The sequence below is a fragment of the Saimiri boliviensis genome, chromosome 5, assembly GCF_048565385.1.
Source record: "Saimiri boliviensis isolate mSaiBol1 chromosome 5, mSaiBol1.pri, whole genome shotgun sequence".
Lineage (NCBI taxonomy): Eukaryota > Metazoa > Chordata > Mammalia > Primates > Cebidae > Saimiri > Saimiri boliviensis.
This window is the reverse complement of record NC_133453.1, coordinates 67,675,632-67,702,773: the sequence shown is the minus strand read 5'-3', so window position 1 is coordinate 67,702,773 and position 27,142 is coordinate 67,675,632. Positions and strand designations below refer to the sequence as shown.

The following is a 27,142-nucleotide window of genomic DNA, read 5'->3' as shown; positions in this document are numbered from 1 at the left end:
TTTGTCTAGTGCTTGGAATTGTTTAAAATTGTACCCAAAACACCTGTATAAGTTAGATTCAACAGTATTATAGTCAATAAGGAAGGACGTAATTGAGTGAAACTGATCACCCTGAATCACTGAGCATTGTGGTTTGTTTGCATCAGTGCCTTTCCGCAAGTCAACTAGAAATCTAGAGTTTTGGAGCCAGTACTTACCTGCAATTCATGTTTTCGTTAGTTTCACAGCTGAAATGTTACTCTGGGCCACCAGTTCTCAACCTCTTGTGCATCAGGATTACCCTGAGAGCTAGTTAAAGCACAGATCGCCCAACCCCATCACCGGTTTCTATGTTTGTAGATTGATATGGGGCCCAAGAATTTGCACTTTTTTCTTTTCTTTCCTTTCTTCTTTATTTTTTTTTTTTTTTTTTGAGATGGAGTCTTACTGTGTCACCCAGACTGGAGTGCAGTGGCGTGATCTCAGCTCACTGCAACCTTCACCTCCTAGGTACAAGTGATTCTCCTGCCTCAGCCTTCCAAGTAGCTGAGATTACAGGCACGTGCCACCATGCCTGGCTAATTTTTGTATTTTATCACGTTCAATAGAGATGAGGTTTCACTATGTCAGCCACGCTAGTCTCAAACTCCTGACCTCAAGTGATCCGCCCACCTCAGCCTCCCAAAGTGCTGGGATTACAGGCGTGAGCTACCTCTCCCAGGCTTGCATCTTTTTTCTATGTGACATTATACTGCTGGTCTGTGAATCTCATTCTGAGGACTAGTGCTCTCCACCAGAATTCAGCAAATGTCTCCTGTAAAGGGCCAAAGAGTCCATTTTTTAGGCTCTGTGGAACACATGTTTACAACTACTCAACTACCACTGTAGCTCAAAATCCACCATAGACATTTGTAAGCAAATGAGGGTAGCTATAGTCAATAAAACCTTTTATTTATGGGCACCAAGATTTGAATTTAATGTATTATAAAATATTGGATTAAAAAGTTTTTTTCAACCATTATAAGTTTAAAAACCATTTTAGATTTTGTAGTGTATAAAAACGGGCAGCAGGTCAGATCTGGCCCTTGGGCTGTAGTTTTCTGACCCCTGCCATGTGGTTGTGACCTGTTGGAGACTGGCCAGGTGTGGTAGCTCACACCTGTAATCCCAGCACTTTGGGAGGCCGAGGTGGGCAGATCACCTGAGGTCAGGAGATAGAGGCCAGCGTGGCCAACATGATCAAACCCTGTATCTACTAGAAATACAAAAAAAATGAGCCGGATGTGATGGCTCATGCCTTTAATCGCAGCTACTCTGGAGTCTGAGCAGGAGAATCACTTGAACCCAGGAGGTGGAGGTTGCAGTGAGCTGAGATCATGCCATTGCAAGCCAGCCTGGGTGACAGAGCAAGACTCCATCTCAAAAAAAAAAAAAACAAAAAACAAAAAACCCAAGCAACAACAATGACAACAACAGCAGCAACAACAAACTATTGTTCTAAATATGAAACTAATGAAATAAAATGAATCAAAATGTCTTCCTGGCTGGATGCAGTAGCTCACACCTGTAAACTCAACCCTTTGGGAGGCTGAGGCAGGAGAATCGCTTGAGCCCAGGAGTTTGAAACCACCCTGGGCCACACAGCAAGACCCTGTCTTTACAAAGCGTACAAAAATTAGCCAGGCGTGGTGGCATGTGCCAGTGGTTCCAGCTACTCAGGAGGCTGAAGTGTCAGGATTCCTTGAGCTTGGGAATCCAAGGCTGCAGTTAAACCATGAGCACCACTGTGCTTTACCCTGAGCGAAAGAGCAAGACCCTGTCTCCAAAAAAAAAAGTCTTCCCCTTACCTCTAGCCCCAACTACATGCCACAGAAATAGCCACTGTTGATGAATATCAGTTTTCAGAAATTTCATGGGCATGTGCAAGCTTGTGTAAATGTATAAGCTCCTTTTACATTAATAAGCTTTTTATATATATTTGTTGAGCATTCACTTTTTTCCTAACAGTGTATTGTGACTTCTTTCCATATCAACACATAGAGATTGATTTGGCCTATTCTTTTTAATAGCTCCAGAATTTTCTGTAAGTATACTATAATATATTTAATCAGTCCCCTACTGGTGTTTCCTATTTGGAAACATTTGAGTTGTTTTCCACTTTTTTTCTACCATAAATAATTCTGCCATGAGGGCACCTCTTCATACATCCATCATGGCATAGTATCTGCAGGATAAAGTCCTAGGAGATGAGCTGCTGAGTCAAAGGATATGTGCATTTAAAATTTTGATAGATATTTCTGAATTCCTGTTGTGAGTACTTTGAACCCTATATTCATTTTCTTTCAGTATTATACTTACGTTTTTGCTATTTAGTCTTTATCTGACTTGAACATTCATCACAATGAATTTCAGTATAATGCCTCACTGCACGTGAACTTAACACAGGGTAGTAATCCTATGGAGGGCAAAAAGTGCAGCTGGCAATTTGTCTGTGATTCTTGAAAGGAAAACGGCTTTACAGGGTATAAAGCCATCAAAACAGTACCCTGAATCTAGGGTCGTCTTGGACATTGCCACATAAGGTATCACAGCAGAAATTGTTCTTTTTACAAACCTGGTGCTCAGCAGATATTTCTGTATGTTTATTTCCCATTAGAGTAGAGTTTTCCATTGTCACGCATTTATGTAAACATAGTATTAGCTAATAAATACGCCGTGTTACTGTTATACTAGAACTCAGAATACCACTGCTTTCCTTTCTATTTGGGCCTTTTCCTTTTTCAGTCAATAAAGTATTAGAATAATGATTTAATAGACAGCACTACAACATCTTAAAATGGAGCACTGTGTTAGGTTGGTTTTTTACTTAAAATATGTCTATTTCTGCTCACAGGTTCTCAAAGGATTTTCTCTTCACCACTCAATCATATCTACTTACACAAGCAGTCAAGCAGTCAACAAAGAAGAAATTTCTTTTTTCGGAGACAAAGAGATATTTCACACAGTATAGTTTTGCCGGCTGCAGTTTCTTCAGCTCATCCGGTTCCTAAGGTACTGTATTGCCTATTATCTGCCGCTTTTTCCAGCCAAGATAAAAGTTGACTGCAGAAGCGATCAAATATTTTTGCACCTTTGATTTCTGAGCCATTTGGGTTTTAATTTTCAAACTACGTTTGTAATCTAAAACTGTGACTTGAGAAGTTTTAATATCCTGCAGTTCTATAGCATTAATTTTTAAAAATAAAGCTCTAAGCTTTCAGTTGCTTAGCTTATTTAGAATTAAAATTTCAGCTGGTCCGAAGGTAGTGAGTTACCTCAATTGATTGTTCACAGTCAGTTACAGATCGAGCTCCTTGTTCTACTCTTCCCCCCTTCTCGCTACTGCACTTGACTAGTCTTAAAAAAAAGAAAAAAGTAGAATTAAAATTTCTATCATGAAATTTTCTACATTAAATTTCTAACATGAAGATAAAACTATATGTATGTAGTTTTCTGTTTTAGAGAAAAAAATCGGCTATAAAATTGTGATGATTCAAAGGAGATTACTTGAAACTAACACACGAGATTTTTTTAAGCCTGTTCTTACACTTTCCTTGTTATTTGATGCTACTGTCTTTGAATCATCTTTTAAACTAAATTAAATAAAATACATCTCAGAGCAGTCTTGATATTTTTTTTTCAGAGATTGCAATTCTGTGGAAAGGCAATCTAACCATTTTTCAAAGTGCAATATAAAGGGAGCATGCAAGCCCCTTAGGAAGAAGGAGAATCGCTAAAGAAATATAGATTTGTCACAAAAAATCATCTGCTTTCTCCCTTTTATGAATTTTTTTACGGTGAGCCCACATTTAGTATGTTATACTTCCTGAAGGTGAATGGCCCACTTTTAAGGCAAAGGCCTACGACGCAGAAGGGCCACCAGGATGTATCCCATGGCCTGGCCGTCACAGTGAGAGTGAGCATTTGGTATGAGTCACAAAAATTGACACTTTTCTTCCATAGAAGAAAAGAAAAGGAAATCTCTGGCGAGGTGGATTGTATTGTTTTAGCCGTTTCAGTCAGTTGCAGCATGACAACCCAACAGCCCTTCTCTCTGCAAGTTTTAACCTTGCCAGATCACAGAGCAGCGTGGAGACAAGAACACAGGCTCTTTGGGGGAGACCTGGTGAGCGTTCGCGGGCATTTGTGGTATAGCTGTGGGAGAGTAGATGTTCCTCCAGAGCTCAGCGGCGACAAACCGGGCAGTAGTGTCACCTGTATCAGAAAACCCATCTGAACAGGGGGGTAAGTGAAGACCCGCTAACTCCTGCGTGAGAGGCTTCACAAAGAGGAGAGTCCTAACCTCAGCCCTTCCAGCGCTGCTGTGATGTTTCAGTTGAATAGTGTTATCTCCCTCAGCTTCCTGTCCCAAACTGCTGTGGAGCCCTACAGTGGACTGTCCAACGACGCTTATAGTTTGTAATCCATTATAAACTACAAATAGTTTGTAAAGAGCTGTGCAAAACCTTGGGACTGAAAGAAGCTCTGTGTCTAAGCTGGTATTTATTTTCCAAATACTGCCCATGGTGGAGAACGGCCTACGAAAGTAATCAGGGTTGCAGGTTTTGAGTTTTAGGGTGGCTTTTTGTTTATTCTTGGCAAATAATGGAAATGTTCTAGGTAATTTTTAGGTACTTGAAGAAGAAAACTTGTTTCATTTTATTCTAGCCTCTCAGTGAAAGTATGGTTGCAAAATGTAAGAAAAGCGTGTAGGTAATAGACTTCAGGGAACGCGACGGTCAGCCTTTTTACATATATTCATTTGGAGAGGGTGTTGGGAACTATGTTTTACATAAATTATATTTTTGTGTTAAGATGAAAGTGCTCTTAATTAACCATTTGGTGAACTGGACGCTTGGTGCTATTTTTTATCAATGGTGATACGCTTCTAACCGGGTTGGGAGGAGGAAAAAAAGAAAACTACTGTTTGTTTTGACCAGAAGTCTACTTCAGTCCAGTTTGACTCACAGCATGGTAAGGTTAACAGACCATCCAGAGGCAGCACTAACAGGCAATGTTAAGTTCAAAAGGGCAGGGGAAGGAACTGGGGGCAGCCTGGAGGGTCTGTTGTGCTGGCTTCAGAGGTCGGTGCTCCGGCAGGAAGGGCAGAGCTCCATGAAGCAGGAGGCTGTGTCAGAAAAAATGATCCCATTGTCGTGCGCTGGGTTCTGATCTTCATTTTCAATCCTTTTTCCTCAAGCACATAAAGAAGCCAGACTATGTGACGACAGGCATTGTACCGGACTGGGGAGACAGCATAGAAGTTAAGAATGAAGATCAGATTCAAGGGCTTCGTCAGGCTTGTCAGCTGGCCCGCCACGTCCTCCTCCTGGCTGGAAAGAGTTTAAAGGTGGCGTCTCACCAAGCCTTAGAATGACATTCATAAGGGGCAACAAACATTCTTCTTGTTTTCTTTCTCCTTAACTCTTGTACACATCTAATTTGTTTTTTAAAAATAAGTAAAGCCTTGGGGTGGGGAAAAGGAATTGTATTATTTTGTGTGTTTATTCAAGAAGTAACTTAAAACCCAAATTCAATTTTAACTAGCAGAATTCTAGAGCGACTTTGGCCTCACTCAGCCTATCCAAGTCGATCAATGGCAGACAGCTTTGACTTTTGCCCCACTACTCCTGCCTGTAGTTTCAGATTTTACTCCCCATGTTACTTCTGTGTGCCTGAAGATTGGCTCTAGCTTGTCCTTTGTCTCCTATTTTTTGCATTTGCTCTGCAAAGAAAGATCAGATCATATATACAAGGCTGTAGGTAATATAGCAATGTAATTACATACAATTATCTACTACAATATTTAGTTATTTTAGGCTGGGTGTGGTGGCTCACGTGTGTAATCCCAGCACTTTGGAAGGCCGAGGTGGATGGATCATTTGAGGTCAGGAGTTCGAGGCCAGCCTGTCCAACATGGTGAAACCCCACCTTTACTAAAAATATAAAAATTAGCCAGGTATGATGGTGAGCACCTGGAGTCTCAGCTACTTGGGAAGCTGAGGCAGGAGAATCACTTGTACCCAGGAGGTGGAGGTTGCAATGAGCCAAGATTGTGCCATTGCACTCCAGTCTGGGCAATAGAGCAAAACTCCATCTCAAAAAAAAAAAAAAAAAAAAAAGAGAGAGATTTAGTTCTTTCATAATAATCTGAAGGATCCTTCTATATAAGGATATAAAAGAAAATATGAGCCTACTTTCTGACAAAAGGTAGGCAGAATTTATGAAGTGAGACTCAAAGATAAGATCACTCACAGTATCTTCTTTGTAATAAACTTGCAACATGACTAAACATAATGTAAATATAAAATAATGAAGAAAATTATTAAAGAAATGGCTAATTTTTAATAAAAGATTTTATTTTGTTTTAGAATTTTATTTATGTTTATGGCATTTATGGAAATAGTCTTCATGTGCTTATAAAACTCAATTTCGGTTTTCTTTTAGTTTGGGAGCAATTTAGTTTGGAATACCTTTCGTAAGGAAAAAATATTTTTATATTTTCTATTTATTTATTTTGCCATGAAAGAAATTAAGATTACTTAAAATCAAATCTCTATAAACTGTATTAGACTCAGTCTTTTAAATATCAACCATTATCTCCATGCCATTGCTGCAATACCCATGTAATATTTTACTGAGATAAAAAGATGTGGGTTGACCTACTTTTCAAGCTTTTCAAGGTTCAACTGATGAACCTTTTGAACATTTATTCATATGCATTGAGTAGCCCAGGGTACCAACTATTGAGAAAGAGGAAGGAATTGCCAAATAACACAATTTTGAAATCTTCAAGCCAAAAGGGAGTTATGTCATTTAATGACTCACAAATGCTTTAGAGGATCCTAGAGTTTAAAATTTCTATTTCCTAATGGTCCATAACACCATCATACGTCCAAATGATTGTCTGCAAGGCACAGTCAAGGATTGTAATACTAATCATAATTAATTCAAATGTTGTACCGTAAGTTTATCATAGTAAATTTATACAGTCTCACATGGAAGTGCTGTTGCTATAGCATAGTTGATAAATACAAGAAATGTCTTCAATTGTTACTGCACAATTTCTTTATTTAACATTTTAGGTTGACATGACAACGGAAGAGATAGATGCTCTTGTTCATCAGGAAATCATCAGTCATAATGCCTATCCCTCACCTCTAGGCTATGGAGGTTTTCCAAAATCTGTTTGTACCTCTGTAAACAACGTGCTCTGTCATGGTATTCCTGACAGGTATTCATTTCTTAATAACATATTGTTCCTTTGGAAACTAAAACATAAAGCTAAGATCTGTAGCATGTTGAAAGACACTATTGTTCAATTGAAACCCACCGGTAAGCTTCTGAAACTGATTATGATAAAACAGAAATTTTGAAGTGTTTTACTTCTAAATGGACACAACACCACCATTTAATGTTTGTTAAAGCAGTATGTAATCTAAATGGGTTGTACATTACATATGTCTTTTACTTCTTAGATTTTAATCATGTAAGTGGTAAAAATCCAAATGTGGCAAATTTTTCTTATCAACTCTTGTTTTGGTTCTTGGCAAAATTAAGTTAACAAATTAAGTGCATCTTTTGAAATAAGTTGAAGATTAGATTTAGTTGTCCTGTCTATTCCTCCTTCACTCCAAATTATCATTGCAACCCATTGGGTTTGTCACAGTAGTCATTAAGTGTTTATTTTTCTATTCATTTTATTGAGATCTGTCTATCACCAGTTTTTTTCTGTTTACGTTTTAGTCGACCTCTTCAGGATGGCGATATTATCAACATTGATGTCACAGTGAGTAAATCGTATAAAAAATCGTCTTTGATCAACTTCACAATTGCTGGTAGCAACAGGAAGAGTGGATTGAAAATGTGAACTGCACCAGTGGAAGTGCTGTTTACTTCTAGACCCAGACGCAAGCAGCTGGTTTCCTTTTTTGTCTTTAACTCTGTGTTTATTCCAAGTAAACCCAGGCCTGACTTGAATTTAGGGCTGCAATCAGATGCACTGAGATCAATGTTGGCCTAAGTGAAATGTCAACCCAATCCTGCTATGTGTCATGTTTTTGAGAAGGTGTAATTGTTATTGATCCACTGTGTAGTTAACGCAGAGCACCACAGCACTGGGCAGCTGCTGAAGCTAGATATGTATGAGATGAGCTAACACGAAGAAAGCCAGCATTTTTCCTTCACTCTGCCAAGATTGATCTTCCTCTTCCTGCTGATTTTGAGTGGGGCCTGTCATTATCTTACTCTGTCATTAGGGGCTACATTGGCCCGTGTATGTCAGTCTATTTGGACAGCAACTCTTTTGCTAGCAGTGTCCCTTAGATTTATTAGAATCCCTGAAGGTAACGTTGAGTTCCATTTCTGGTAGACAGAGCCTTGTGCCCAGAGCATACAAGCAGAGTGGTTTTTTGTCTGAACTTAAGTTTTTCACCAAATGGTTAATCGTCTTTCTTTTAAATAACAAGCCTAAGTAATTTAACATAGGGACATCAAATTGTGCAAGCGGTAACCTTTTCTAATTTTCTTAGCCTATCACCATTCTCAGACTTGGATTATATGTACTTTTACATTTCTTTTTCTTAAAGACTTTTGTAATGGTACCTTTGGATTATGTAGATTATAAGTAAATTCTGTACATCTAATGATTTACAAATACCTTTTAAATAAATAAACAAAATTTAAACATCTTAGGAGAACTAGTTGAAATGACAACATTCGAGGAATACAGCTTCTATTAATAAAGAAGTGTTTTTAAGAATAGTATCACGCAGTGGCTCACACCTGTAATCCCAGCACTTTGGGAGGCTGAAGCTGGTGGATCACAAGATCAAGAGATCAATACCATCCTGGCCAACATGGTGAAACCCTGTCTCTACGAAAAATAGAAAAATTAGCTGGGCGTGGTAGCTCACACCTATAGTCCCAGCTACCCAGGAGACCGAGGCAGAAAAATCACTTGAACCTGGGAAGTGGAAGTTGCAGTGAGCCGAGACTGCAGCCTGGCAACAGAGCGAGACTCTGTCTCAAAAAAAAAAAAAAAAAAAAAAGAAAAGAAAAGAAAAAAAAAGAATAGTATCTAGACATGAAACTTAGGTAGGAGGGAGAATGAGATAAAAATAGGAATCTGGCCAGGTGCGGTGGCTAACACCTGTAATCCCAGCACTTTGGGAAGCCGAGGCAGGTAGATCACGTGAGGTTAGGAGTTCAAGACCAGCCTGACCAACATGGAGAAGTCATGTCTCTACTAAAAATACAAAATTAACCAGGTGTGGTGGTGCATGCCTGTAGTCCCAGCTACTCAGGAGGCTCAGGCAAGAGAATCATTTGAACCTGGGAGGCAGAGGTTGCAGTGAGCCAAGATTGCACCATTGCACCCCAGCCTGAGCAACAAGAATGAAACTCCGTCTCAAAAAAAAAAAAAAAAAAAAAAAAGGACTCCAATGGTGGGATTCAGTCCAATTTTTAGTTGTTTAAGTAAACTCAACCTTTTTTCTTCATATCAATTTATATGAGGATATAGCCAAGGATTGTTTTTATTGCTGCTACTATTTCCTGTACCATTTTGCCCTACTTAGAATACTTGAACACTTGCTCCACATACATCCTGTTGGTTTCTTTCTAACTCAGAATCATGTGGAAGGAGGTATTTTATGAAGTATACCTAAAATAAAGTGCTTTTCATAATACACTTTTATTTTGGATTGAACCTGATTTTAGGGTTTTACATCTATTATCTCTTCTAGTCACCTTATAATGAAACGTTACTGCTTTAATATTTTGGATGAAGTCAGCTACTCTTCCCTACTGTTTCCAGTGTGTCCAAAGAAACTACCCTATTCCTTTTTCAAGTTTCCTGAATACTTAATGAACAGTTTTATTTTTAACATTAAAATAATTTCAGAATTTGTAAAACTTATAAAGCAAAGTGAAATACTTCCAAGTATCTAGAAATGTGAAGGAATCTAGGAAACGTATAGGACAGTATCTTAACAAATTATATTTCTTATAAAATATTTTATTAAGTGAAAGACTCCATTATAAGATCCCATATTTCTATCAGAAAACACTCATTGCATTTTAGAATTATTTATGTCAAGTATACATTACAATAAAATAGATTTCTTTCCCCCTTGAAAGTTGAAAAATGTTTTTCTTTAAAAAAAGACAATGTGCCAGTATAGTCCCAGCACTTTGGGAGGCCGAGGCGGGCAGATCATGAGGTCAGGAGTTTGAGACCAGCCTGGCCAATATAGTGAAACCCCATCTCTACTAAAAATACAAAAATTAGCCTGGGCGTGGTGGTGCACACCTGTAATCCCAGTTACTCGGGAGGCTAAGGCGGGAGAATTGCCTGAACCTGGGAGCAGAGGTTGTAGTGAGTTGAGATCGTGCCACTGCACTCCAGCCTGGGCTACAGAGCAAGACTCCGTCTCAAAAAAAAAAAAAAAAAAAAAAAGACAGTGCAATGTCCATAGTAGTTGCTCAATAAATATTTGTTAAATAAATGAAGTACAGGGCCGGGTGCTGTGGCTAACGCCTGAAATCCCAGTACTTTGGGAGGCCAAGGTGGGTGGATCACCTGCGGTCGGGAGTTCAAGACCAGCCTGGCCAACATGGCGAAACTTTATCTCTACTAAAAATATAAAAATTAGCAAGGTGTGGTCACTGGAGCCTGTAATCCCAGCTACTTAGGAAGCTGAGGCAGGGAGAATTGCTTGAACCTGGGAGGCAGAGGTTGCAGTTGCAGTGAGCTGAGATCATGCCCCTGCACTCCAGCCTGGATGACAGAGCGAGACTCTGTCTCAGAAAAATAAATAAATGAAGTATAAGACAAGACAGAGTTTCAAAAGTATTGTATTTCTGTAAATAATGAATCTTTCAAATAGACTTTTTTTTTTTTTTTTTTTGAGATGGAGTTTTGCTCTGTTGCCCAGGCTGGAGTGCAGTGGCACAATCTCAGCTCACTGGGAACGCCGCCTTAAGGGTTCAAGCAATTCCTTGTCTCAGCCTCCTGTGTAACTGAGACTACAGGCACTCGCCACCACACCCAGCTAATTTTTGTATTTTAAGTAGAGGCAGGGTTTTACCATGTTGTCTAAGATAGTCTTGAACTCCTGGCCTCAAATGATCTACCCTCCTCAGCCTTCCGAAATGCTGGGAATACAGGCGTGAGCCGCAGCACCCAGTTTCAAGTAGTCATTTTGACCCACCCTCCGTCCCTTCCTTCCTTCCTTCCTTCCTTCCTTCCTTCCTTCCTTCCTTCCTTCTTCCTCCCTCCCTCCCTCCCTCACTCACTCACGCCCTTCCTCCCTTTTTTTTTCTTTCTTTCTTTTCTTTCTTTTTCAGAGACACTGTTTTGCTCTGTCAATCAGGATGGAGTGCAGTGGTGCCATCATGGCTTACTGTAACCTCGAACTCCTGGGCTCAAATGATCCTTCCCTCAGCCTCCTGAGTAGCTAGAACTATAGGCATGTGCCACCACACCTGGCTAATTTTTTAGTTTTGCAGAGATGGGGTTTTACTCTGTTTCCCAAGCTGGTTTTCAACTCCTGGTCTCAAGCAGTCCTCTCATCTCAGCCTCCCAAAGTACTAGGAATGCAGGTGTGAGCCACCACACCCAGCCTCAAGTAGTCATTTTCAAAGCTAGCAAAAAGCAATATGGAAAGGTTAATAAAGATTTTTTAAAATAGTACATTTCTACTTAAAAAGCACATTTACACATTTTCTTGACTATGCTTATATTAGCAAATTTTATATTTTTGTATTTTGAATGAAATAGTGTTTTGTATTTTGAAATAATATTCTTGTACTTTGAATGAAATACGAGAATATAAAATTTTGAATTTTTGAATGGTATCAGTAGCATCCTCTTCCCTACTGTTTCCAGTGTGTCCAAAGGGAATACTCTGTTCTTTTTCTAAGTTTCCTGAAGACTTTTAATAGTTTCTTTATTAACATTCAAACTTTTTCACAATTGTAAAACTTTTGAAACAAAGTGAAATACTGCCAAGTATATAAAATAAAAACTTGTACTTTCCTGGATTGAAAAGGACTGTAAGTGGGAGTAAATATATAAAACACTATTCTGTTGCAAGGTAATTAAAATAATTTGATATAGTAGAGAAAACACTAGATTAGAAGCCAATAATCCATCATATTAATCTGAATCTACATCTGTATTCTGCCACCAACCTTAAGCAAGTTACTTATCTATGCCTCAGTTGCCTGAATTATAAAGTGAAGATCTAATAAAGACCTTTCTTGCTTCCTTTACAGAGTATGAGAGCATTTAAAAAAATGCAGAGTAGGCCGGGCGCAGTGGCTCATGCCTGTAATCCCAGCACTTTGGGAGGCCGAGGCGGGTGGATCACGAGGTCAAGAGATCAAGACCATCCTGGTCAACATGGTGAAACCCCGTCTCTACTAAAAATACAAAAATTAGCTGGGCATGGTGGCACGTGCCTGTAATCCCAGCTACTCAGGAGGCCGAGGCAGGAGAATTGCCTGAACCCAGGAGGCAGAGGTTGCGGTGAGCCGAGATTGCGCCATTGCACTCCAGCCTGGGTAACAAGAGCGAAACTCCGTCTCAAAAAAAAAAAAAAAAAAAAAAAAATGCAGAGTAATATATAGATTTAAGACATTAATTCAGTATCACAACAGACTGAAAGCTCAGATAAACATATTTTTATAACAGTTTCTACATTCTACCTTATGAACAAGAGAAATGTGAAAAATAATTAGGACAAATTTATGCAAAGTAGCAAATTCCATGCTATATCAAAGGGTCAGTATCCAAACAATCTCCTCTGCCTTTTGTATTTACTATAGTGCTTGGTAATCATTGATTTATAATGAATCGGGTATCTTTCAAGATACTGCTTGGCTTCTGAATCACTGAAGAATGATAAAATTATATTTTCTGCAATTTTGCTTTTAAGTCCGTTTTATTATATTCTAATTCTTTAAATATCCATATATCGTGTTTTTTGTTAACATTCCGCTATCTGGAACATTTGATTAAGATTTCACTTCTAGACATAGGATTTTTCCGTAACACATTTCATTCCTGTATGGAGCCACTTCAATTCTTAGAAATAAATTCTCCTGTTTGTCTATCTTACTTCTTCTTGTTATTATATATCACTTCAAATGTAGAACTGGTAAATACAAGATCAAGTAAGTCTTCATGACATTGAAGAAATTTTCACTATGTTAAATGCTTCTTGGTTCTCTAAACCTATTGTGATAATTGTAGATCAAGGTCTTTGGCCACTAATTTTTGCTTATGTAATTTTGTCTTCTCAGAAATAAAGTGAGGAAGCAAAATATCACAGTAATATTGCTCATCATAATGCTGAAATAACCATACTAGCTATGTATTTGCTTTTACATTTTGCAATATCATTGCATGGCTTCATCTTTTTAATTTCTGCAAGATTTCAGTGTATCTATTTCTTCTTTTTATGATAGGCAAACAAATAGTTCTGGAAGGGTAAAACAGATGAGTCTACTATATACATAAATGAATACATTGTGCACTTTAGGAAAGTAGATTTTTAAACAAGGACATATTTTTAAATTTCTGCTTATGTTTAGGTCTATTACAATGGCTACCATGGAGACACCTCTGAAACATTTTTGGTGGGCAATGTGGACGAATGTGGGAAAAAGTTAGTGGAGGTTGCCAGGAGGTGTAGAGATGAAGCAATTGCAGCTTGCAGAGCAGGGGCTCCCTTCTCTGTAATTGGAAACACAATCAGGTAAGCCTTACATTGACAAGTAAAGGGAGGGTTGGCAAATGGTACAAAGGTTATTGGTGGCTTGGTATAAAGTTGATGACATGTTTTATGATTCAGAACCATCATTTCAGTCTGATATCAGTATGTGAACTGCCAGGCTGCAATATTGTTCCCCGAGTTGAAAAAAAAAAGTGAATTATACTAGGGTCAGCAAAGAAACTTATAGAAGGAGCAGGCAGTATTTACATGGCTGCTTTTGTTACAGCCCGACATTTTGGTCTATAGTGTTCCTTTATTCCAAATCACACCAAATATGGAAGGGAGTTCCTAAGAAGGGGATGAGCATCTCAACCCTTGGATTTTTAATAAGACAGGAGAAAAACTAAATTTTATAAAGGAAGGAGGTGAAATGTATTTCTGTGATACAAAGATAAAAAAGTGTCAGTTCGAGCAAGCCTTACCTTTCACTGGGTAGATTAACAAATAGCCTGAAAGGGTGATCTTCTGTTCTTTTTTTGTCTGGTTCATTTTTCCTGTAAGCCATTGTTTATTTTTCAGAGTATTTGCTCTAACTTTTTGGGTGTTATGTGTATGTGCATTTTCTGAATATAAGACTTTTCTTTGTCATCTGTTACCTACTTGTAGGTCTTTTTTTTGTCCCCGTAACTGTTTTGAAGCAGACATGCCAAATATCTGTTTTCATTTTAAAGTAACGCATTTTGTGAAAGATGATCACATCAGCACTCTTTAAAGTACTGTTCTCATTAATATGAACCATTGAATACTTCCCGTTTGTCTAAAGGATGGAAGGCTTAGTCACCTTGAAAAGATGCTGCCTTTTTTCTTCATAAGCCTTCAAATACTTTAAGAAAAAAGCCAGTAAAATATCAGTTAAATGTATTTATGGCTTTAAAAATATTGTAACAGTGTCTGAATCAAACTTTAGTAAAATCTCTTTGGGTTATATCTGAGAGGCTTTTATTGAAGACTTTGAGCAAAATTGTGTTTTTGACAGTTTTAAATTATAGGCTAACTAGCCTGGGAAAAAAGATAGTGTCTCTCTGTTCTTTCATAGGAAATGTTGAATCAGACCCCTACTGGGAAAAGAAATTTAATGCATATCTCACTATCTTACTGTCCATGAATATAATAGAAATGAATTCAAAATGCAGTTTTATTTTTGCAAATGGGATGAGTCGATAGATGCACCTCATATTTTTGAACACCTAGGGTTCAACAAATTTACTGGTGGTGCTCTTGCATTTTAACAAAATTTATTCTTCAGTAGAAGGGGGCAGAGAACACTAGATTCTTATTCAAGCATTCTATCGAGCTCTGCATTCATGGCTGTGTCTAAAGGGCATGTCAGCCTTTGATTCTCTCTGAGAGGTAATTATCCTTTTCCTGTCACGGAACAACAAATGATAGCTAACTACAGAGGCACATTTGCAGTAGTCACATTCATCAACTGCAGAAAAAAAAATTCAATTTAATTGTGCAACACAGCTGCACATGGGCTTTTGAGCATTTCTGTTGTTCTCCCTGTCTCGCTATTCCTCCCTCCAGATCTATTTTTTAAACTTTTTTTCTGGTTATTTTTTCCCCTTTTTGTCTCTTCTTCCATTTTTACTCTCTGTACTTTCTTGTTAAAGTAATTTTCCTTTGTGGCTCTCATTCTTTTTTCCCCATTGAAGGCTATGAATGTAGAAAATTATCACAATTACTCATATAATTGAGCCTCTTTGTAGCAAGTGCAACTCCAGTAGCCTTTCTCCATCATGAAAATGGTTTCATTATAGGGTTTTTCATATTCTCTGACACCATCTACACAGAGGAACAGGCGTGCAGATGAGATGTACTAGGAACAGGCTAGATCAGTAAGGTCACAGTAGGAATAATTAGCTCTGCTATGGAAAGAGCATCTAGGCCTTTTACTGCTACATAAATGTACTGTCCGTGGCTTTTAGTCACAAAAAAAACTTACTAACAAATGGAGCTCCCGCCTACTACTTTGAAAAAAAGATTTGTATCAACACTACAATTTTCCATCATTAAGACTAATAACACAGAGCCTAGTATACATCAAGGGGAATAAAAAGAAAAATCTCACATTCAAGTGGCGGCTGGGTGCTGACCTTTGTTCCCTTTTTTTGTGTACGACTTAACTCTTTACAAAAAAGAGCCACACGCCACACCAACATGCAGGTGAACTCCAGCTAGTACTAGCAAAGCATAGCATTCAGTTGGAAAATCTGATAAATCTCCATGCAGGATAATGCATTTCATTACATATTCACTACATTAATTCTAGCTACATAAAAAGAAGAGGAAGAAGAAGAAGAGTAGAATTGAAAGTGACATTGGATTTTAGCTATCTGGATACGAAGGTCAGTTTTCACAGAGTATGAATTTGCATGTACAAGCTTTTTTGAAAACCAGATCAGTCCCAACAACTGCACTTACAAAACTACGTGAAAAATAACAGACAATGAACTTTTTACTTGTACCCTAATACATTTCATTATTTAGACGGTTTCTGTCTGCTACTAGAAAGGAAACTGGCCCCGATTTTAACAAATGTTTGTTCTGACGTGTTAAAGCAGTGTTTCTGGACACCTATTATCTTGCCTTTTCTTATTCTGGCAAAATCTTAGGGGAATAAGTAAACAAACCATATTTACCTTTAAGCCAAATGTACTTGAAATCATTACAGACCAAAGGTTTACAAACATCTTTCAACTCGGTCTTGTTGATTTTAAGATATTCACCATCTTTTGCATAGCCTCTTTCTACTGATACACTATGAAATGAACAAGCAAATTGTATAAGTATTATGTTATCAAAAACCTTGAGATCTCTACGGGAAATTTTGGAATTCTCCTCTGAAACCTAAAGAAGATAATGTCTCTGAAGAAGTATCAGCTAAAATGATTTAATGAAAAGAGTTCTCTTGGTCCTTTTGCTTTGTGAGGACTGCCTAGTGATCTTTAGGTCATAGCGTTATTAGACTCACTGTACCTCCATTTGCTTTAAAATATTTCTAAATCTGTATTTTTATAATTATCTCTAGATTATACGATCTGTCCATATGAATATATTGTGGCTGTGTAGATTCATGCATCATAAATATGTGACAGTTCAATTAAAAATAATTTAAACTTGTAAATGTCATGATGAAAGTATCAATAAGTGGTTTTTAATGTTTAATTCATAAGTATATGTTTTTATATTAATTTGGAACAATATAAAGCAGATTTTTAAAAAATAATCTCTTTCTATTAGATTACACACATTTAAACAATACGTGGCTCAGGCAAAATAAGTCATTTTAATGTCATCTGTGATGGAGTTTTCTTGACAGCTACTGTAAATTACAATTACACTGCTTCTCTCTGCACATGAAAGTAAGCATTGCAATAAATTATCTTTTATTTCAATCCATCATGTCTGCTTTTCAGAAACAGAAAACCTCAAATAAAAGTTCAGCACTATTGTAAGAAAAATACAGTAATTTGTGATCTGATTTGAAACAAAAAAAAAGTACCACTTTTTTGGAAAACAGTTGTTGGCTTTCAAAAATATTACTAATTGTACTTAAACATTCGTTGTCATTAGAAGGACTCCCTGGATTTGTGCATTCCTTCATTCAAAGACTACTGCTTCAAATAATTATCTAGAAAGAGTAAAGTAAAATTTTATAACTTATAAAATAACGTACCATTTGAGATCCTTTATTAGAGTTGTGACCACTTGGAGATTAGTGCTGTTTATAGGATTCATGTAAAATTGGCAATAAATCTGTATTTTCATGTGCAGTTTTATTTCTTTATAAGAGCCTGTACTTAAACATAGCACTCCTCTGCCCTCTTGGGGAATGTATTTTTAGACAAAAAAAGTAGTTGAAATGTATTAAGAAATTTAATTTACCTAAATGACATTTAAATTGAGTATAACTGCCTCATGAAAAGGAATTAAACTAAGAAAATGGTCACAAGATGAAATTCCTTAAAATAGATCATCTTTTTCATCTATAAACTGTAACTGCAACGTGAATTGTAGTGAGAGAGTATAATCGGAAAGTAAGTTCATAAACAACCTTTATGCATCCTCCTCTCCCTCTCCAAATATTTCATATAAAGGGCTTCAAATCATAAGTGTGCTTGGGCTCATGGGTAAGTATCATACTGTCTTAAAGGATTTTTAGTTAGAGAAAAATCAGAGGAGCTAGTACCAGGAGAGTTCTTTTCAGTAGGTTTTAGCAGAGCGTAGGCAGATTTTATCATTGAGATGTCCAGGACAAGAAATACCTGTGCACAGAAAAGGGTCATGGCCTGTGGTGGCTGGTGTTCGGGAGCACTGGGACACTTCTGCCTGCCCTGCTCTTAACCACTTTCCCCAGCATGCCAGTCAAGAGGTGCAGACACACTGCAGCTTCCCATGCCACAGTTAGGGTTACCAGTACTCTCTTTCATGTTAGAGGAATGAAATTGGTTGCTACTGGTCACTTGGATTGCCTCTGTGAATTCGGATTTAAACCCTACAATCAGGTAAATAATCTCGTGCTCCCTATTTATTCCAAAATAATGTAAAGGGAATGCTTTTAAACAGCAATTAGGAATATTAATGAGATTCTATCTTAGTCCCAGTAAGGAAGTGCTAAAAACTATCTACCAATCCAAAAGGAAAATACTCTGAAAAGCAAACAGGAGAGTATACTCAGCTCCTGGGAGTCAAGCATTGCGATGTGCTCAACCAGGGAACGGGGAAGATTTGTCCTGTTCTTTTCCTCTTTCCACCTGGCTGTGAAATCCTCTAACCTTTGCATCCATGACACATAGATTCTATGATATTCCTGGAGCCAGAAGTTCCAGTAGGACCCAGGGAGTAAATGGTTGTAGGAGAATGCTCTCAGATATCTTTAGCCACCTAGGAATTGCACAGCTTCTTTTATGCAGAGGAACGAGAGGTATGATGGGGGGAGGGACCCTAAGTGTTTTTTCAGAGTGGGCTTTCTTCCTCTCCTCTCATCAGAAATTAAAATGAAGATTGCCATTGTAACACACATTTAAGAGGTAGCCTTGATGCCTGCCAATCAGCGGGATCCTTAAAAAAAAAACAAAAAAGAAAAGAAAAACTAGTTTTTTTTTTTTTTTTGGAGAAAATATAGAATAGTTTATATTGCATGTTCTTAGAATCATTGAGGTCTGTTGGGATTGAACTGACATAATTTATAGGTTTAGGTAGAAACTTTTCTTTTTTTAAAAAAAAAAAAAAACTAGATTATTAGGTCCTGTTTAATCATCGTTTTTCCACCCTCTGTTCACTCTTCATCCTCAGTTTTTATTCAGAAACTGTATGGCACAAATAAAAACACCTTGGGAAACACCAAATAGAAATACCTGCCCACCAAAGATCCACAGAAACAGCCATAAAGTACAACATAAGAGCTAAAAACCTTGACTTACCATTCCTGTCCTCAGCATATGTATAGCTTACCTATTTCTGCACTATCAGTTACATCAAAATTAAATAAGAAGCTGCCCATTTGCTGGTTAGAGTGACATCCTGGTCTAAGTGAAGCTATCTTACAAGTCTGGGGATGGTTAAAATTATTTAGGAAAACTTGTAGACATGAGTACCCATAAATATGCTGGCTAAAAGCCTTTGGGTTCATGTTAAACTAAACTTAGAGTCTGTTGGAGACTCTAGTTTGAGATCTAGAAACTTCATTCTATTAATAATTGAAATAGTAGTCCTGTAAATCCCAATCTATTGTTAGGATTGGGGGCATTGTGCCCTTTGTCCACATGAAAATACAAATTCTTAATAGTGTATATGTTCTTGTTTGATGCTCCCCAAAATAAACATGTTCAGCTGATTTCAAGAACTGCTTTTCAGTCTTGTAGACGAAGATTTTAGAGTTAGATTCTATGTGCTCTACACACAAACATTTGTGTGTAGAAGTAACTAATGAAGCATTAAGAATTGGGATTCACAATACTATCTTATCTTAAGCATCCTAGTGATTAAAAAGCATTCTTTATGAATTTTCTTAGTGGTGCAGGTCTTGAGTGGAACTCTCAAATGATCTCACAGTTTTGGAGTGTTTCAAGAATATTGACAAAGTAGATTCAGCTTTTCATGTGACTGTGCCTGTTGGTAAAATGTATAATGCTTTGAAATAGAGCAAGAAAAGGGAACCATAAAAATAGGAAGTCGTATTTCTATATTGTAATTTTTTCCTATTTTTGGTTCCCCAATCAGTACTAATTTATAGTTTTTTTGTGAAACCTCAAAAAAACCAGGCAGGTTTTTATGACCTGCATTATATGCACATATATCCTGGTTATGTATAGCAATTACTGTGTGTGTGTACACACTCACTTGTTATCTAAAATGGCTTTGTTTAAATGCTATACAAAGGTAAATGACTGAAACAACTGTGTGACATAGATATGTACCTTCTTTCTTCATATATCCAAAGGGAGGGGTTGCAAGCAACAGCAAAAATTAAAATTATTCCAGAATAATGAAAACACATGAATGTTATTATCTGACTCTAAATATAACTGACTTTTTCAGAGAATGTTTTAAAATGACTGTTTTATCTTAGTATGCCTTAAAAACTCATCTAATTTAATTAAATATTTTTGGTCATTTTTAAAGTTGCATAACTCATCAGAATGGTTTGCAAGTCTGTCCATATTTTGTGGGACATGGAATAGGATCTTACTTTCATGGACATCCAGAAATTTGGCATCATGGTAAGAAAGTTCATTTGGAAGCTGTTTCTTGACAGAGATCTGGATGTGGCAGCTTTGCCCCAAAGCTCTTCCTCTTTGAATCTGCATTATCATCCTTGTGTTTGTGTGTGTGTGTTTGTGTGCGGGGTACGGGGGAGTCTGCTTGATTTTAACCAGCACATTACTATGTTACTGGATTAGAGCCCAGCAGTTTCAATCCCAAAATAAGGTTTATTTTGCTTTCTGTCTTCTCCTGAAGGGTGCATGGCTGGAAGGCACAAGGGATATTTGTCTAGAAAAAGTTACTGAAAACAAAACGTCACTGCATCAATGTCACACAGCAGCATGCACATATGACTGTTTTCTGTTTTTCTTTTTCTACCCCCTTTTCTAGCTGCTGACTGTTGTGGTTAAACTTCATTACATCCTACACAGCATTGACAGCTGATGTATTTAGCAGCATGTACTCTTTAGTGATTTCTAGATTATGCCCACTCTTGTCTTCCTTCCCCAGAATCTCCTGTTCTTCACTGCCTGGGTGTGCACCCTAGAGTGAGAAGACAGGGGTGGGCCCACAGGGGTGGGAGGATTTGGGTTGAGGCAGGAGACAGCTCAGTGGAGCACCCTCAAGGCGGGTCCACACCCGGACAGAGACCAAAGGAAAGTTGGTCCTGGGGCCTTGACCTGTGCCCCTATGGACTTGATTGGTTCATAGAAGGACTACTGTTTGGGACCCATCCCCTGGAGGATTGCTGGACACCTAGCAGTTCTGAACCCGATTTGGACCAAAGAACCCCCCACCTAGGCAGCTCAGAAGAGGTCCAGGTGAGAGTGCAGATAGGGCTTGTCAGCCCTGGGCCCTACCTGGTGCCAATGCCTAGAGTGAAACTATTTGAAGTCAGGCCCCTGCTCACTGCCCTCCCTTTGCATCCTTCCCCAGGACTTCCTTCTCTTTGAGGGAGTCGTGGGCAAGGCCCAGGACCCAGTAAGGCCAGCAGACCTAGTAGTGGGTAGCCTAGGGGACAGTGGGAGGGGGAGAGGAAGCCTGACGTGTCTGAAATACCCAGGCTGCCCCTGCCAGGTCTTGGAAAACTCTTTGGAGAAGTCTTGACTCCGAGCACAAATAATGCAAAGACTCAGGCCCAGTAGCCCCGTGTTTAACTTCTGGGTCACCATCCAGAACTCCAGAAATTTCCACCCTTTCTTCTCTAAAAGAGAAATAAAATGACCAAGTTTTTTAAAGGGGCCTGACCCCCGAAATCTGTTTTTGTCTGTCCTGTCCATTTTACTATTCTCAACCCCCATGTTTTTTGTTTTGCAGCAAATGACAACGACCTACCCATGGAGGAGGGCATGGCATTCACTATAGGTAAATGCTCTGAGCTCCTCTTCCGAGTGGAGTGCGTAGCTTCTGATGGAAGCTGCTGCCGCTGGCCTAGGCCGGGCACTCCCGTGAAGGACTAATAAAGCCAATCAGTGTAATGAAATAATTCGGATGCACTGGAAATCTGATTAAATAAGATCCTCAAGCCCCATCTTCCTAAATCAGCTACTTACTGACACATTTAGGAGAAGGCAGCCATCCAACCTCTAATTCTGTTACCAGCATAATGTGATGTTTGGTTTTTTGTTTTGTTTTGTTTTTTTCATTAACACCCAGTAACTAGAGGCGATTATGTCCCTTGCTCCCTGTCAGCAAGAGGCATATGCTCTCTGTTGGCCGTTCCTGGCTGATCCTGTGATTGGTATCACCACCAAATTCCAGTCACCTAGGGTCGTAAAGGAATCATATTTCTGACTGTGGGACTTAATGGAGAAGCAATTAGAGTGAAATAAGAAAAGTGTTATTTGCTAATTAATGAACATTTTGAGCATGTTTTTAAATTTTAAATATTTTTTAAAATTGACTGGTGTTTACAAGAGGGACTGGTGTTTGGGTGGTTATTATCCACCGGGTCCTAATTGAGGCTTGATTAAAATGCCCTTCTTTCTCTAAAAAATTACAAACTAGGCAACTTCATACATTTTTAAATGCTGCAGTGTTTCCTCTTCCTACTGTTTAGTTTGTGGTATACTATGTAAGCAACATCAATTAACCCTTGCAAGATGACAACAGGAACCTGTGGGGGAAGCACTTGAGGGGAGGGAGGAGAAACTTCTCTTTTTTAATAATTAGCCCAAAACAGTGTTTAACAAGAATCTGATGAGGTCACACTGCAGTAAATATTTTTCCTCTTACAGAGCCAATCATCACGGAGGGATCCCCTGAATTTAAAGTCCTGGAGGATGCATGGACTGCGGTCTCCCTAGACAATCAAAGGTGTTTGCTTTCTGCCCTCTTGCATTTAAATTGTATATAGGAAGGGAAGATTGGTCCGACGGCGCTCTTGTGGCCCCCCGGCCGGCGCTTGCGTGCGCGTCCTGACGGCTCCGGTGCTGTGTTTCAGGTCTGCCCAGTTCGAGCACACGGTTCTCATCACATCGCGGGGCGCGCAGATCCTGACCAAACTGCCCCATGAAGCCTGAGGAGCCACCCGAAGGTCTCGATGACCGGGTGCCTTTTAAAATAAGTCGCTGAAATCTGGCCGGAGAACTTTTAGAAGAAACGGGGGAATGACCGGTCGCGCGGGTAACGTACGTGGCACCTAATAGCATCTTGGAAAAACGCGGGGTATCTGGAGGGCAACTGGGAACTCGGATCTGAAGCCTTGCCTGGGCCGCGCGGCTTTGGAAAAACAAATCCTGCCCCTGGGCTCTGTTTCCCAGCGCGGCCAACGCATCTGGAGGGGACTGGAGGAAATCCCCTCCTTTGGGAGATGAGAGAGTCCAAGAGAAGCACGGTTTTCTCTTTCCCTTGTCCTGACTGCCAGAGTAAAAAACCTCTTAAATCCATCGCGTCTGAGCGCCTTACCTTTCTGACGGTTAAAATGATCTTTGTGTCTGAACTTTGCATGTCTGCCCAGAAACCCGAACCTGTTGACGGATTTTTTTAAAATTCGTTTTTCCCTGTTACGTATCCCACATTGGCCGGCCCCCAGGATGCTCGCAGAAGCCAGTCCCCAACCCCAGCCCTTCGGCATCTTTCCCCTCCATCGCGGCTTTGCGATGAAAAGATTGGCCTGTGAACAGAGGCATGGATTACAAACATATCCTTGGCAGTGGACTCTGGGCCTGGCTATTCTGCAGGGTTCAATCAATCCAGAAACGCGACTTTCCTGGACTCCTGTGGCTCTTCCTCCCCCGCCCACATCAAGCTTTCCAAGGCTATCCCAGAGGTGAAGTTTGAGGCCCTGCCCCCATCCACCCCTCACACGCACGCAAGCTCGCTAGACCGTTTGCTACAGTAGGAATTCGAGCTTGGGTCCCACTCGCCCAGGTGTGAACAGTGACGGGTTAGTGGGCGGTCTAGTCTCTACACTGACCCCTCCCAAAACTGGCCCTCTTCGGATCGGGACCCGGGCTCGCACGCTGTAGGAGCCGCAAAGGTCAACTGTTCGGAAACCTTGAGGGTTCCAGATAGAGGAGATAATGACGCATTCGAGAGCAAGGGCCTGCTTGGCCGGGACTGAAGCATGAGAGTTGAACTCCAGTTCGCTGGCAGCTCCAACTCGCTTCAGGAGCAGAAATCCAAGGGCCCACACTGTCTGCCAAGGGCCATTGCTGCCCGGATCATCCTCCTTTCCGTTGCGCTTGCTCTCCAGTACCTGTTCCGCATCTGAGCTCAAGGGTAGGGAGGGGCTGGGCCTCTGGCAGTCAGCGAAGGAAGCCATCTGCCTCCAGTTATGCTTTTAGGAACAAGTCCAGTGAGGATGTTCAAGCGGTTAATGGTTGTGCTAACTCTTGTTTCTACTGAAGCGGGTTTTGTAAAGTTGACATCCCTTAAAAATAGCTTGGGCTTTCGGAAGCTCAAGGAAATGGCACCTGTAGTTGCCAGGACAGTTGTCCTCGGCCACGACTAAGAGCCGGCTCATCTTTGTGACACTCAAAAAACGGGAAACTGAGGACTAACTGGCTCGGAAAAGTGATGAGTTCCAGCGTTTACCTAACACAGGGTTCTCTCTCCGTCATCCCTCAACCCCTCCAGCTAGACTTCTTTGTGTCCAGGGTTGTAGATTTTTGGATAGAGGTGTTTTTGATTCTAGTGAGTCTGAGAACTAGAAAAGATCAGGGAGGCGTTGATGATGTACAAGGTCCATAGAAAAACTTTTTATCTGATCGGAAGTTGGCCAAACAGAGGCCCACAGACTGATGCTACTGCCCCCGCCCCCCAAAGATGTGGATTCCCTAAAGAGCAAGAGGGCTTAGCTGGCCTTGGGAGATGCTTGCTGGAGAATGACTTCCGTTTTCTCTTAATGCAATCGGACTGCAGCCATTAGCCTTGTGTCCTATCTCCAAATCAGTTTACTCGGAGGTTCCCCAAGAATAGTTTCATTAGGACCACAGGATTTTACCAACCACTGAGGTAACACACTGCTTGTGCAGCAATTATTTTGAGATGGAGGTATTTATGGGACAAGTTTATAATTCCACTTATTAAAGGGACTAACCTAACGTGTGTGTATACTGCCAATACTCAGCAGCTCCCTAGAAATCAAACTTGAATTATAAAGAACTCCATTTAACATGCTTTGAAGTTGAGATTAGGAACTAGATTTAAAAATGCCTGGTCCATGCCTCTCTGTCTTTCTGTCAGCTGAACTGGCTCAAAAACTCACCCAGAGCCAGTGGGATTCCAGCCAAGTGTGGCTGCGACTAACACCACCAGGACCCTCTGGTCCTGAGGTGACTCCAACAGGTTCCGTTAGGAATCCTGGACCCTCAAGACAAATGGGAGGGTTTTATTTTCCCTCAGAGTGAGGGTAGGCAACAATTTAAGCAAACCAGTGTGTCACCTTAGGAGTAGGGGGTGGGAGGGATCCACTCCAAGAGTGGAGCTAAGATCCCACATTGAGAAGCTATCTACTGCCAGCGGCTCGGCATTAGACGGCCCCCGGCTCAGTGCTCCTCCCCAGACCTGCTTCTGGTGGGCTAAGAAATAATTCCGGAGTGTAGCCATCTCTTGCTCGCACACAATCCGCTTCTAAATTAAACAAGGCTCTGAAACAGTATCCCAAGGAGCATACGCCGGACTTTTGTTCCAAGAAGGCAGCCAGGTCCCCTGCGCCGCAGCAAAAGTCTTTGATCCCTCTCCAGCTGTGGACACCAAGTACCCAGGAGACTCGCGTTGTGCGGCCGTCTCTCCCCTTCCCCCACCTTGCAAGTCTCTGGAATACACTGTCCCTAGGCGGCCCGGCCGTCGGGTTTCCTCAAGCCTTGCCCTGAGCTCCGGGAATTACCAATTCCTCTTTCCCCAGTCCCAACCCCGACCCCGCTCCCGCCGCGGCGATCACTTACGTGGGCAAGGCCCTCAGGGCACACGCGAGAGACCCGGGGCCCGGGCAGTATCTGAGCGACTGTGCTGGGCACACGGCATGGCACTCCACACCTCAAAACAGGCAGTAGGAAGGAGCAATTAAAACCACAGTGCGACACAGAAATCAGGACGAGCCGAGCGGCTCCGGGAGTTGTCTGGTGGCGGAATCATTAGCTGGCTGTTGCTACAAAGCCTCACCGTGTGGTTCGGTGATTAAGAAAAAAAAATCTTTTAAACGTTGGCAAACCCGTTATTGGTTTGGCGTATTGGGTTTTTTTTTTTTCTTTTGTTTTTCTTTTTGCTCCAACCACGCAGCCTGAAATATTTCTGCCCCCAGCATTATGCCCTTAAACCAAAGGAGGGGAATTCTGCGGGCAGCAGCTGCTGCTACAGAAGTTAAAAAAAAGAGAAACCCCCTCTACTAATATCTGTAACGACAGCACCAATGTAATTTGTTTTGAATGTTCATTTTTATTGGTGTTCCCTCTGCCAAAATGTGCTTGATTACAGAGGTTTGTCCTGTGATCATTGCACACTCCAGACAGGGGAAGGTGCAGCGATGAAGGTTCAGCTCAGGCCAGATCAAATCCCTGGCTGTTTAACGCTGAAAGGCTGCATGTTGCTATTAGTGTTAAATATATGGCTAATTATGCGTATGAAAATTAAACATCAGTGTTATGCTAATGGGGCGCCTTCAGCTGCAAATCTGAGCACTTGAGACTACCATTTAATCAAATGAATCAGTAACTAATACATCTGCACGTGTGAACTTTCACAAGATCATTTCCCCGTTCCCGTCACACCGCTAAATTATGAAAGAAATAATTATCAACACTTTCTAATTACCTAACAAAGTAATTTGGGATTCACCGTGGGGCTGGCGGGATGGGGACCCAACATCTACTTGCAGTCAGGGTAGTGTGCGCCACACCGCGAGGGGGTGGCTGAATTGGTAGTAGTGGCGATGGTGAGGGCTCTTGTGCACTTTTTTGTACCAGGCACCCCAGAAGACAGAGGGAGCCGCGGCAGCTCTTGCCTCCACCAGTCATGCCCCCCAGGCCAGGTGGTGCGCGCTTTGGCCACTGGAGGTGAGGAAGATTCTGGGTGGCAACGAGAGACCTCTACACGTAGATACCGGAGCCTACCACAGGCCTGGGTTTGCTGTGGGTTTCGGTGTCCCCCAGGGGCGCTTAAACTCTGGGAGTCTACTAGACCTCAGGAGGCCG

The 27,142-nt window shown here is 40.4% G+C and overlaps 1 protein-coding gene across 1 annotated transcript in view; it reads left to right on the top strand.

Moving 5' to 3' along the window:
- The window catches only part of METAP1D (methionyl aminopeptidase type 1D, mitochondrial), a 94,371-nt gene extending 70,976 nt beyond the window's left edge, over nucleotides 1-23,395 (top strand). Inside the window, 9 exon segments of the mRNA XM_010352089.3 lie at nucleotides 2,873-3,030; nucleotides 5,219-5,368; nucleotides 7,104-7,252; nucleotides 7,765-7,807; nucleotides 13,618-13,781; nucleotides 20,427-20,524; nucleotides 21,825-21,872; nucleotides 22,745-22,823; nucleotides 22,951-23,395. Of these exon segments, the coding sequence (XP_010350391.3) occupies nucleotides 2,873-3,030; nucleotides 5,219-5,368; nucleotides 7,104-7,252; nucleotides 7,765-7,807; nucleotides 13,618-13,781; nucleotides 20,427-20,524; nucleotides 21,825-21,872; nucleotides 22,745-22,823; nucleotides 22,951-23,029 (968 nt within the window). The 3' untranslated portion in view covers nucleotides 23,030-23,395.
- Nucleotides 23,396-27,142: the final 3,747 nt, after the last annotated feature.